At 38.9% G+C, this 13,127-nt stretch overlaps 1 protein-coding gene and 1 pseudogene across 1 annotated transcript; both read left to right on the forward strand.

Annotated features, from left to right (window-relative positions):
- The first annotated feature begins 6,771 nt into the window (after positions 1-6,771).
- Positions 6,772-8,566, forward strand: LOC145888433 (uncharacterized; annotated as a pseudogene).
- Positions 8,567-11,344: 2,778 nt separating this feature from the next.
- Positions 11,345-12,582, forward strand: LOC145892934 (uncharacterized). The gene is made up of 3 exons (XM_082982045.1): positions 11,345-11,556; positions 11,617-11,857; positions 11,924-12,582. The coding sequence occupies exons 1-3, from the start codon at positions 11,383-11,385 to the stop codon at positions 12,286-12,288; spliced, it is 780 nt and encodes a 259-aa protein (XP_082838171.1). The 5' UTR covers positions 11,345-11,382; the 3' UTR covers positions 12,289-12,582.
- Positions 12,583-13,127: the final 545 nt, after the last annotated feature.

Consider the following 13,127-nt stretch of genomic DNA (forward strand, 5'->3'; position numbering starts at 1 on the left):
AATAAAGTGGTATCGGGTTAATTTTTTAGTATGTTGGTGTGGAAACCCTTCTGGTTGTTTGTGCTTAATTTCAAGTTTATACAACGTCTTTTTCATTGTTACGTACAATTGTACACTATGGAATCTTATTACCGCCAACGTCGCTAAAGCGTGTTAACGTCGGTTAAAGTTTTGATGATTTTTGAGAGAAATACTTGTTGGATTGTGTTGAGAATGGGCTCGATTGTCAAGGAGGGACTCTTGTTTATAATATTCGAGAACGGATTAAAATCGACTTTAAATTTAATTGTTACGTCACAAACAAATATTTGTCGTCAATAAACAAAGGGTCAATAAAGTAGTATCGAGTTAACTTTTTAGTATGTTGGTGTAGTCACCCTTGTGGTTGTCTGTACCAAATTTAAAGTTTGTGTGACGTCTCCTTTATTGGTACGTATGGATGTATACTTTGGGACTTGTTTACCGCCAACGGCGCTAAAGCGCCTTAACCACGACTTTCATTTTTTCATATGTTGGTTTACGCACCCTTGTGGTTGATCGTACCCAATTTCAAGTTTCTCACAGGTTTGTTTCATTTTGTAATCAATGAAGCGTAAAAATGTATTTCTTCGTTGCTGTTGTGCCTTTTGCCGACCTTCATGTGCCTGCAGGAGAACCGCGTATGTGTGTGTGGGCGAGAAACTTCGTCGTTGCGTATCTTCGGTTAGTGACGTCACAGTGACGTAATTTTTGGTGTGACGTCATAACTTGACCCCACCTTCATTGTGACGTAATTTGGGGGTTCCCCGATTTTTAGAAGATAGGTACGTACAGTAGTACACTAGACCCCAGCTGTAAAACCATATAACACAAAAGAACAGCTGTTGCTATCGCTACACTTTGAAATGAAACAAGCTTGCCAAGACGAACTAAAAATACCTGTTACCCGTAACCCAGTGGAAAGAAATTCCGAAATGACAACTGGCCCATGCAACCTTCATCCATAAATGCAACCGTAGACATGTAATTCAATGGAAAAGCATCATCAACAGCCAAATAGTAGGGAACACTAATGTTAGATGCTGGCAAGCTTTTAGGGGCAGGAATACATAAAGAACCTTTATCAAATTTTTTTCCAACTCTGGAATTACTGAAGATCACTATGTCGACCTGAGTCCCCAATATCCACAAGAACAAACCGATAATGGGCATCACAAATTGCTAAAAGCACAATGGAGAAAAAACCCTTATAATTAAAAAATTCAGTGCCACTATTAGGTGGAGCCTTAATTCTAATGTGTTTTCCGTCGATTGCTCCAATGCAGTTTGAGCATTGCCAAAACTTATGAAAATCTTCAGCAATTTGCAACCAATCTTCTGCAGTAGGAGGGCGCAAAACTATTGGAACCAAACATTCCCATAGCGCCGAACAACACTCCCTGATAATTATGCCTACTGTAGTGTGACCCACTCTAAATGAAAAACCTATATGTAGCTGAGATGCACCTATTGCAAGGTATCGTAAGGTCAAAATCAGGCGACACTGTGGTGAAATTGCTTTTCTCCAAGGAGTGTCCATTTTTCTTATTTTGGGCTCAATAGTCTTCAGTAATGTATAGAATTTCTCTTTACTCATTCTAAAATATTGGTGACATTTGTCTGGGTCTCCACCTCTAAGAAGCTGCTCAGCCAGAATAAATTCTGATTTGCTGTCTCTTTCTTTTAGCATTCCATGCACCCAAATATTTCTGAACATTAAAATGATAGCTTTATGAATGCTTAAATAAGATATATATAGGTTACTCTCACTTAATCACTACCTTTCACTCCCAGATAAACTTTCATACAGAACATATGCTTCAATTGTGGAGTGTAGATTAAGCAACGTTTCAAAGCAAACGTCATCCATTGCAGCACACTTGTTACAAACTTCAGTCTTTAAGTATAGGGCTACAATAATTTAATACCTGCTACTGGGTGCATGGAAAATGAGCTGTAATATATAGCTAGCCCGGGCAGAAAAAAGGTCATGCTAATTTGGTCAGCATAGCAGTATCCCGCTGCTGTAACGTCCACATGGGAGCTTTGTTGCTTTCAAGGCACCATTTTCTCACGCACAAAACCTAGTCATTTGTCGAAACTGTCACCAAAAATGTCATTTTATATCAAATTTTTCAACTTCGAGCCGTTCGCAGCGATGTGCGGCCGTTTTCTACTTTGTCGCAGACGCCGCAAGACCAAGTCCTCGCAGCCGCACGACCGTCGCAGTGTGCATCAACCGCCGTAAGTTCGGCCGCAAGCCGCGCCGTAGACACCGTACGGCACCCGCTAGGGTGTATGTGTGCATCGGGCTTAAGAGTAAGGCCGGGTCCACACAGAAACTGTCGCGAGCGTAGCGTACGCCGGCGCGCTCACGCGCTGGCGCATTGGCGTCCACACAAAGAGAGAAACCTTGGGCTTGCGAGCTCGCGCGCTGGCGGAAAGAAAAAATCGGCGTCCCCAGCGCATTTTCGCGGCTACCGGTCATTTGCGTTCTTATGTACAAGACAATGGCTGTTTGTGAAGAGTTTGTGGTTGTTTTATTGTTGTTTGCTATTTTGATGAAAAAAAGAAGATGATGGAAAGAAAACGAAGATATTGGGTTCATCCTATTCTGCAAACACGTGAAACACTGCGTCAAGGTAAAGTGCTCATTTCACATGGGCTTTTATCAACATAATTTTACTTTCAGGAGACTACTTTAACTTGAACAGGGACATGCGAACGATGAGACCAACCTTTTTTTTCGAACGTTCAGAATGTGCCCCAATCTGTTTGATAAAATAAGTACAGAACTATGTGTGTCTGCAAAAGTAAAGAAATCAACAACTAATTGGAGGAAACCAATATCACCTCAAGAAAGACTTGCTGTAACATTAAGGTTACATTTTTTGTTGTAGCATTATTTTTTAGATGTGACCTACTAGCAAAGAAAAACATTATTAGTCACACTCACCTTATTTTTCAGGTATCTTACAACTGGCGATTCTTATTTTCAAATAGGATGCTCATACAGAATGAGCAAACAAATAGTGCACAAAATTATAATTGAAACATGTGAAGCCATATGGGATGTGTTTCATGAAAAATATATGCCCTTTCCTGACAAAAAAAGCATGGAAAAAGATTGCAAATGATTTTGAAAGCACTTGGAACTTTCCACATTGCCTTGGTGCAATATATGGTATGGTGTCTTTTTTATTATGCTATTTTGGAGGAAGTGATCTACATGTAAAAATACTATTTCAGGTAAACATTGTACCATTCAATCTCCTGCCAAGTCCGGATCTTATTTCTTTAACTACAAAAAAACTTTTAGTATTGTGCTCCTGGCAGCTGTGGATGCCAATTACAACTTTATAATGATAGATGTTGGAAGTTATGGCCGCGAAGGGGATGCTGGGGTCTTCAGAAAGTCTTTGTTTGGTAAAGCTGTTTTAGATGGATATTTGGATCTTCCTGAGCCCAAGGCACTGCCAGGCACCACTTCACCTGATATGCCGTTTGTGTTCGTGGGAGATGCTGCATTTGGTTTACATCCAAATTTGGTCTGCAAATCAAACGAGGGAGAACAAAATATATGATTTCAGGTGGGATTAATGAACTATTTTCAGCTTTGCCATACAAATAACTTTATGTGTGATAGGCACTCGCGAGCCCGAGGACGGGTTGAAAACGCATTTGGAATATTGGTTCAAAGGTTTCAAGTGTTGCGAGCACCAATCCGGATGGCCCCGAAGCATGCGGATCACGTCATAAAGGCTATTTGCGTCCTGCACAACCTTTTGCGCATTGAAAAAGGTGTAGAATCTGTCCATGCTGAAACTGATGACTATTCGTGGCGAAGTTTTGTCAGCAAAAACACTTTGTTGCCGGTTGCATCATTACGCGGCAGAAGTTTATCTAATGCACATAGTGTTCGTGACAACTTTCGCGACTATTTCAACAGTGAAGCTGGCAGCTTGCCGTGGCAAAATGACTACGTTTTTCGTGTCAACTAGTTTTCGATTTTAATAAAACAGTGCAATTTTATTTGAATGGTGGAAATATATGGGATAACACAGTGCCTGCGAAATAGAGAAATATACATTTCAACAATAAAACACTGCCCAAAATGTATCAAAAGTAAATTGAAGAAATCGAACAGTGGCATGTGAACATTGAAACAGGCAGCTGGTGGCGAAATGACTACGTTTTTCGTGTTACGTTTACTAGTTACTTCTGCAAGATTGAATTTCCGTAAAACAATGCAAATGTATTTGAAGTAAATACGACAAAACACAGTGCCTGACAAATACATTTTAACAATAAAACACTGTACAAAATGTATTAAAAGCGAATTGAAGAAATCGCATAGTGACTGGCATCGAGAAGTGCGTCAAAATACAATTGCATTACTGTAGAAATATGCATGAGGCAGTATGATATAAGACAATTGCATTAACACTGAAATAAACATCAGGTACGTTTAAACACAATTGCACTGACACAGCAATAAACATGAAGAAGTACGTTAACAGATAATTGCATCCACACAGAAAAAAGCATGCAGAATTACGTTAGTACACAATTACATTATTACACAAAAAAATACAAGAAACGACTAAAACTCCTGTGCATCATAAACTAATTGCAAAATTTGCAGTTGCAAACTATTCCACTTTTTTCTAGGTACGTTTTTTAGAGCCAAACTTAGACAGCTGCAAAATCTGTCAGTTTCGTCTAAAAAAAACAAATCAGTTGTTAAAACACTAAACCTATTAACGAACTCCATTTTTTTCACTTTAATCAATGTTTGCAAATAAAATTATGTTACAAACACCACCCGTTAATGGTTTTATAGGCCAGACTTGAGGAGTGACATGCAGACGTAATGCACACAAGTTGTGTGACACAACATTGTTGAGTAATATAACCAGTTGACCTGTTAACCCGCAGTTGACATGCCAGCATGAAGGGGGCCAATATAATACAAATCATTGCGGGATACAACACATCGGAGAATGTTTTTAATAATATCCTGAAGGCCGTGATAACGGATTATAGCAGGACCTGCTGGGAGGTTCATAAACTTGCCTCTGTTGTGATTTAAGTGGTTGCATTATCACTTCACAACCTCTGCATTATCACTTCAAAACGCTAATGGGGAAATAAAAGTGCCAGATATCTGATACTATTAAACCAACATCTTTAAAGCATACAATTAGTCTTTTATCCAAATCCAAAGTGAAGATACTTGCAAATGTTTATTTATATCATGGCAAAAATCACCTTCTTTTGATGATGATGAGCGTTCCAGATAGATGGCACAGCTCTTCAACACATTGTCCATGTCTTTTTTTGGTGAAATTGGGCTCTTTCCTTTCTTTTTAATTAGTGATCCTATATTCAAAACAGGTCTTTTAAGTTTTTATATTATATAAAACGTAAAAAAAGCCTACCAAAAGTTTTGCCAGGTTGAAGCAGCTGCGGTTCTTGTATCTTCGGTTTAGGTAATTGTTTAATTCCTACAAATAGAAAACAAGCATTTGAGTTAAGTAAATCAAACAAATTGTTAATTCAAGTAAAAGGTTCCAGAAAAAAATGTACAAGTAGTGTCTTAAATCATTTGCAAATCAACTAAACTAAAAAAATTGACATCCATTCAGCTACTTCAGCTGCCAAAGATTGTTAAAAGTCATCAATTCTAGTACCTTTAGATGCATCCAACTTAATGACCCGCACCGGCTTTGTTTTTGATTGCAATGTTCGGATTTCATCCAAGCTTACATTTTTTTATTTTTGGGCTCTGTTTCTCTGGAGTGACAACTACAATGGTAAAGTGTTCAAACAAAAGTATTTATTTTTATAATAGTTTTACAAACTAACAATGAAAAGTTTCATCATCTTTAGGATTCATATCAGATGCAGTCAAGTCCAAAGTCACAGGTGCATGAAATGTAACATTACTTTCAGTCCTGAGCAAAAATGTATTTAAGTAAACTAGAATAGAATATTTATTGACCATACAAGTAGAAACAGGATTGTTCACTGATACGTACTCTCTCTTTTTCCAAAGACACTCAATAAATGACAGTGACGAATACAGCTCCCAAACTTTGTGGTTTGCAGATGACCCAGAAGGAGAATTTATAATATCTTTTTCACGTTTGTACTTTTCTTTTATTCTTTTCCAAATTTTTTTTGCCACAGCTACATCACCTATAATACATATATTTATATAAAATGTATGCTTCAAGCACAGTCTTGCACAAATAAGTTTACCGCTAAATTTGCTCTCCAATAGAATGCTGTCCCATGCGTTGTCAACAAGATTGGTTTTGAAGTGATGAACATGGCCTGGATCATACACAATTGGGTGTGCCTGTATAGCTATGATAAAATTTAACAGTTCTCGATTGCTGAAACCTGACAATGCCATTACTAAACGTATCTATAAAAAGATAGTAGTTAAAGTAAATGATTTTAAAACATGTGGTGATCGAACGCAACACTTACACGGGCGCGTGTAGTTAATTATGCCTCAGGAATTATACGCCTTCTATGTCTGCCAGCGCCCTGTGTTTCTTTAGTTGTTCTTGGTGTTCTCTGTGTGCGGTCTTACTTTTGTATTTCTTTTACAGGTGTTATTGTTTGTTACTCGAAGTTCAACTTTATTAAAACCTGGATTCCGTTTACCAATAAAATCCCTCTAAAGGTTTTGACAATTTAATAAAGTTGATTAAAGTAGCGTTCGAACAAAAAAAAAAAAAAATGGAACAGCACATACCCCGACCGAAGGATTTAACTGCTGATCCGAATGCACCCGATGCAGCCAAGGTTTTTAAATTTTGGCTTCGTACCGTTGTGGATTACCTTGCCTCATTAGAAGACTTCAAAGCTGAAGGCTTACCGGCAATTAACAAAGCTCGTGTCATACGGAGTTTTCTTTCGCCTGATATTTACCCGTATGTGGAGGAAAATGACAGCTACGATTCCATCGTAACTACGTTAAAGGAACTCTATGAGAAAAAAAGAAACAACATCTACTCCAGGTATCTACTAGTTAGTAGACAGCAAGCAAACGGCGAAAGTGTTCATGAATATCTTCGTGCTCTTAAACTCCTTGCCAAAGAATGCCAATTTGAAAACGTCAGTGCCGTAATATATCGCGACGAACTGGTTCGGGATTCCTTTATAAATGGACTTCGATCTCCTTCAATTCGGCAACGACTTTTAGAGGTCAATGACATCGACCTTCAACGCGCCTCCGATTTAGCACATACTCTGGAAAGGGCTCACCTACAATCAAGCTCGATGGCCCCGCATTCTACCCTTCAGCTTACATCCACTATCAATGAGAGTGACAAAGGTTTCGATTTTATTGCCTCTACTTCCAAATTCAAAGATCCAAAGCTTCCTGTTAGAAAATGTTTCTATTGTGGAGGATCAGTGCACAGTCGCAATTTCTGTCCTGCTCGGGAAAGCAACTGCCATAAATGTGGCAAACGCGGGCATTATTCCAAAGTTTGTCGTAGCGGCAATCGTGTGACCGCCACTGCTTCCACGGAGGTTAGTGAACAAGCGATTCATTCTCGCTATCTGGTTGTAGCATCGAAGGCAGACGAGTATACAGTGGACTCCACAGGAGCGCCGCAATGCTTGCGAAGGGCTGTCGTTGATGCTCAAATTGAAGGCGTATTTGCAAAAGCCTTGCTTGACTCTGGAGCGTCAGAAAACTTTATTGATAAGTGCTTAGCTGACAGACTGAATATTAGTCTTAAAAGTAAAACAGGAGAAGTGACAATGGCTTCGACAAAGCTTCTCCTGAAAACATATGGTCGCGACGCGTAAACCTCAAACTTCTCGGAAGAGTGTACAATAATATTTCAATGGAGGTTATGCAAGATTCCTGTTCCGACGTAATACTTGGACAAAGTTTCTTTGCAATGCACCGTGCAGTTTCATTTTTGTTCAACGGGCCGGAGAAACCACTTGTGATTAATTCAAAGCCGAAGTTTGCAGCTCTAATTTCGGCAAAAGTACGGCCCCCTAGGCTTTTCCAATTTCTTCAGCCAAATTACAAGCCGATTGCATCTCCTTCCCGCTCATACTGCCAGGAAGACATCGATTTTATTGGTGGGGAAATTAAGCGTCTGTTGGACGAGGATATCATTGAGCCCGCGCGCTCTCCGTGGAGGTCGCAGGTACTTGTCGTAAAGAACAAAAACAAACGACGGTTGGTTATTGACTACTCCCAGACCGTAAATCGTTATACTCTACTTGACGCATACCCTCTACCCAAAATCGAGGAAATAGTGCGGAAAGTTTCTCAAGACAAGTTTTACAGTTCTTTGGACCTGCGCTCCGCTTATCATCAAGTACCTATTTTGGACAAGGAAAAACATTCACTGCTTTTGAAGCGATGGGGAAATTGTACCAGTACAAACGTTTGCCGTTTGGTGTTACGAATGGCGTATCTGCTTTTCAAAGAGTGAAAACCACATTTTGCAACACCCAGACTTCTATACCTACAAACTCATTTTCAAAGCTTGCGGGCGTGAGCTAAATCAAAATGATTTCGCCGGCGTATACGCTCGGCGGCAAGTCGCGGGCGTATTACGCCGAGCGCTCGCAAGCCCGCGACCTCTTGTGAGCGAAAGCTCACGCTTCCAAGCTTTGTCCCGAGCGTACGCCAGCACGCCGGCGTATACGCCCGCGGCAATGAAACAAACAAAGAATCCGCCGGCGCAAAGCGTGAGTGTGGCACATTAATATCTTGGGCACAGAACATGCTATCAAAATACATCCTTGAAAAGGCAAGCAAGACAATTAGCTATTAGCCTTAATAGCCAAGGTGCAGGTTCACAACAGGAAGAAAGATATTTTGTGAAGAATGAATTCACTTGTTAAGTAAAATGGTTAGTAAAATGTATAGCTTAAGACAATGCTTTGTGCATATGTGTGCTTGCAGCAAACAAAATTTGCAGGTAATATAAAACTGGTAATTGGTGCAGTTTATAGCAAATCCAACAATTGTTGCAGTGGGCTTGTTCAATGACTCAGGCAAATGATTAAGAAAGGCATGCTCTTCAGCTCAGTTTTACTTCGCAGTGCAAATCGCAACAAGATTAAAAATGAAAGGCCTGTTGCACCACCTACACATGTAAGTAACTTTAGGTTTTCTGTAATAAAATATTAAAACCCCTTTGATCATCCATAACTGCAAGGCAAAAATTGTAATTCAGGAAATTCTGAAGTTTCCACAGTTTCAGGTACTTCTTTAACTTGTTTAAATCTAATTATATTTAATTGGATATCAATAATTTCTTCTGCAATATGATTAGATAATTTCGAAATGTACAAGTGTTGTAAAAGATTTGCTGCAAAACAATGATAAGCACTTGCTAAAGCAACAAACTTACAGTGTTTGCTTTCCATCTCAGGATGACCACACCGGTCATGTTGTAGGGGAAGTAAGGATGTTATTAAAAATAAATGTTTACTTTTGAACTGTTTATTCGCCATATTACATATTTTAAGGCTGCCGGTTTCCTTCAACCTGTTGATCAAAGAATAATTGCCAAAATAGATCAATTGGTTACGGAAGGAGTGAGCACTATTGAGGAAATTCTCAGAAGCCTAAAAAATTATGTTGCCCATGAACTTTTTAAAAATGATACCCCACCATCTACTTCAAACAGGAGATTTTATCCAACAAAAAAGGACATTTAAAATCATTATTACCGAGTATTTTGCAAACTAATGTCCAGTGCTTGGTGGGTGAATGGGTGAAGGCAGGAGATGCCAACGACAAAATATATTTCCGACCTGAAGTAGTTGATGGAAAAACAGCACCAGTCATTCAATCTGAACAAACCATGCTGTTTATCCATCAGTTTGCATGGCAGCGTAGATTGCTACGGCCAAGACATCCAAATATGCTCTCCCATTGTTTTTTCTCTGTGTGAAGACAAATGTTGGCTATCAAGTTGTTGCCAGCTTCATTACACAGAATGAAAGACAATTGGACATTGAAGAGGCACTGAAAATATTGAAAGAATGGACTCCTGCATGGCAACCATCATTTTTTATGGTAGACAAATGTGATGCTGAGATCCGTGCCATTGAAAGCGATTTTCATCGTGAACAGGCATAGGAAAGATGGGTTAAACCCAATTTTTTTAACTTGGTGTACAATTTAACCTTTTCAAAATGTAATCAAAACAATGTGCGAGGTGGCCGACAATACCGTGCGAAGCAAGCATTTTGCCATGCACCCTTTACATTTTTAGAGTAAAACGAAACTACACTACACACGAAATGTTGCAAATTCTAGCGTTTTCGTCGCAATCCACATACCTAGAAGTGACAAGACCACGTGGTAGTTGGAAGTCCGTACTGACGGAATCTATCACTACCGCGGTGGATTTGAAACACAAAAGCGCTGTGCTGTTTACCACAACAACACCCGAAAAGGATGAAAGAAATATGGTTTTACATGATCATTGCTTCGAGGAATGGCACGGAAATTGTATGAATTTCTGGAAGTGTAACTTAGGGTGAATAGGTTGGAAACAATATGAGCATAGAGTTAATTTGTGGAATTTGAATAAATTTGTGTCTTACGTGCACAAAACGATCCAAAAGAATTTCTAGTTTGATGTGATTTAAATGTCTTTTGTATCAATGCAGTTACATGATTGTCTTGCTATTATTGTGTTAATAAACGTTCTAAACCACCAATCAATGACTATGTTTGGACTTCACATATCAATGCAATCCGCCATGCAGCTTCATCAAGATTATCACCCCGTCAACGCAGTGGGAGATGCGTTCGTTACAAAATCAGATATTGAAACCATGCACTTTTCTAGATAGTTAGGAAATGCTGCTATCAGAGCAATCGTTAAAACCTTGCACGTTTCCAGAGAGATGTCGTTATCAGCGCAGCCAATAAAAATCCTTTTTTGAGGCACTTAGATTCTGAACGAATAAGTGTGAAACAACGCCATCTGGGGGGCGGCATTATGAACACTTGCTCGCTCGCTAAGTTAACGAGCTCGCTAAAATAATTTTTAGCGAGGACTTAACGAGCGAGGAACTCGGTAACGTATTTGGTATTACGAAGTGTCCTCGCAAACGCCTCGCTAAAGCCTGACGCAAAAACGAGAGAATGCGTCAAAATCGTGAGAAAAAAGACGTCTGTCTCAGCAAAATTAGGAAGTCGCGCTATGCGACATCTTACGGAAGGCTTTTTGTGTTGGTAGTTGAGCTTCACGTGGACATTGGCGGCATTGTTTTGCAAGTTTTATGACGAATCATTTTATTTCTTGTGTTTAGTTATTGTGTAAACTGTAGTTTTTTAAAAAGTAGAAATTGATTATGGATACAAAAAGCAGTAAAACTGTAAAAAAGCGATCTCCAAGATGGACAGCTGTTGAAGTAGAAGCATTAGTTAATGCAGTGGAAAAAAATGCAAAATGCATTCTGGGTTCATTTTCACCAGAAATTACAGTTGCTTCAAAACAACAAGCTTGGAAAGTAGTAACAACTATGGTAAGATTTAAGCAAAATATTTTTTTATTACTGCTCTACATAGATTATGATATTTTACAGGTCAATTCAGTCAATATCAGTGGTGTTAATCGCACAATTGATCAGGTGGAACATAAGTGGTGGGATTTAAAAAGTGTTGCAAAAAAATCAGTGTCGGAATGGAAAAAAGAATCAACTAAAACAGGTGGTGGTGTCAACAAAGCTACACCACCTTCGGATGTGCATTATCAAATCATTAACATAATTGGACAACAAGCAGTGTATGGAATAAAAGGTGCATCATCACTTGAAAGCAGTGACAGTTAAGTAACCTTTGTTATGTTACATTGGTTTGTGCACTTGTAATGCTAATTGTTTTTTTTTGTAGAAAGTGTTTTCCAGTTTGCTACTACTAGCCAAGCACCTCAAGATGTTGAAGAACCGGTTGCATTCACATGTTCAACTATGGATGACAGCCTTTTTGAAATAATTCAAGAACCAGTGAGCCCTGCATCATCACACTCCGAAGCATCATCACAACCCAAAGCAAAGCGCCGCCGTCGTGATCCAGAAAAGGACATAGTTGATATACAAAAAGAAATTTATGTCCAAATATCAAACATAGCTATAATTCAACAGCAACAGTTGGAACAAATGATAATAGCAAATGATTTGCAGCGACAAAAGTTGCAGTTGTCTGAAACCAGTAAAGTTGAACTAACCTGCAGTCAACCCTTCACAGTTGATGATTAGAACTAATTTGCATTTTCAACAATATGCTTCTTTCTGCATGTGTTTTTCAATTTTCTTTTATTCACTGCTGGTTTTAAAGGTCCAAATCTGTGCAAGTCTGTCAGGGTTTTATTCATTCTTGTTCACTGTTTTTCATTACCCTACTTCATTAGTTTCAAATTCTTCACTGTTCTTTTCACCTACCTTATGACTTTCATATTCGTTCAGTATTCTGTTACCTACTTTTTCAAGTTCATTTCTGTGTTGCTGTGCAGCCACTTTTTTCAATAAACAAACGCAAAAACATTTCACAAACATGACTATTGGAATGTAGAAACAATGGAATCTCTCACAGTACTACCTTGTAAGTCATGAATTTCATTTGTTGTGGTGGTGTCAAGTAGTGAATCTATGTCAGCATTTGCTGGCAGTGGTTGAGGCAGTGGCACATTGTGAAGGCGACAAATATTGTGCAGAATGAAACAACACATTGTAATTTTACAAACTTGTAAAGGTGAATAACATAACCTTCCTCCTGTGTGATCAATAACTCTCCATCTCTGTTTTAAAACACCAAATGCCCTAAACAACAAAGCTTTATTATCATTTATGTTAATGTTATGAGGTGCAAGACAAGTGTAACTTACTTCTGTATAGTTGACCTTGTTTGTTTGTGAGCCTTATTATACTTCTGTTGTGAAGGGGTACTTGGATGGCTAAGAGGTGTCATTAACCAAGGTTTTAATGGATAACCACTGTCACCCAGCAAAATGTCATCGTGATATTTTCCACTCTCAAACTCCTGGTACACATTTGATTGTCGAAGAATGAATGAATCATGACATGAGCCAGGCCACTTG

This window comes from Ascidia mentula, chromosome 1 (genome assembly GCF_947561715.1).
Source record: "Ascidia mentula chromosome 1, kaAscMent1.1, whole genome shotgun sequence".
Lineage (NCBI taxonomy): Eukaryota > Metazoa > Chordata > Ascidiacea > Phlebobranchia > Ascidiidae > Ascidia > Ascidia mentula.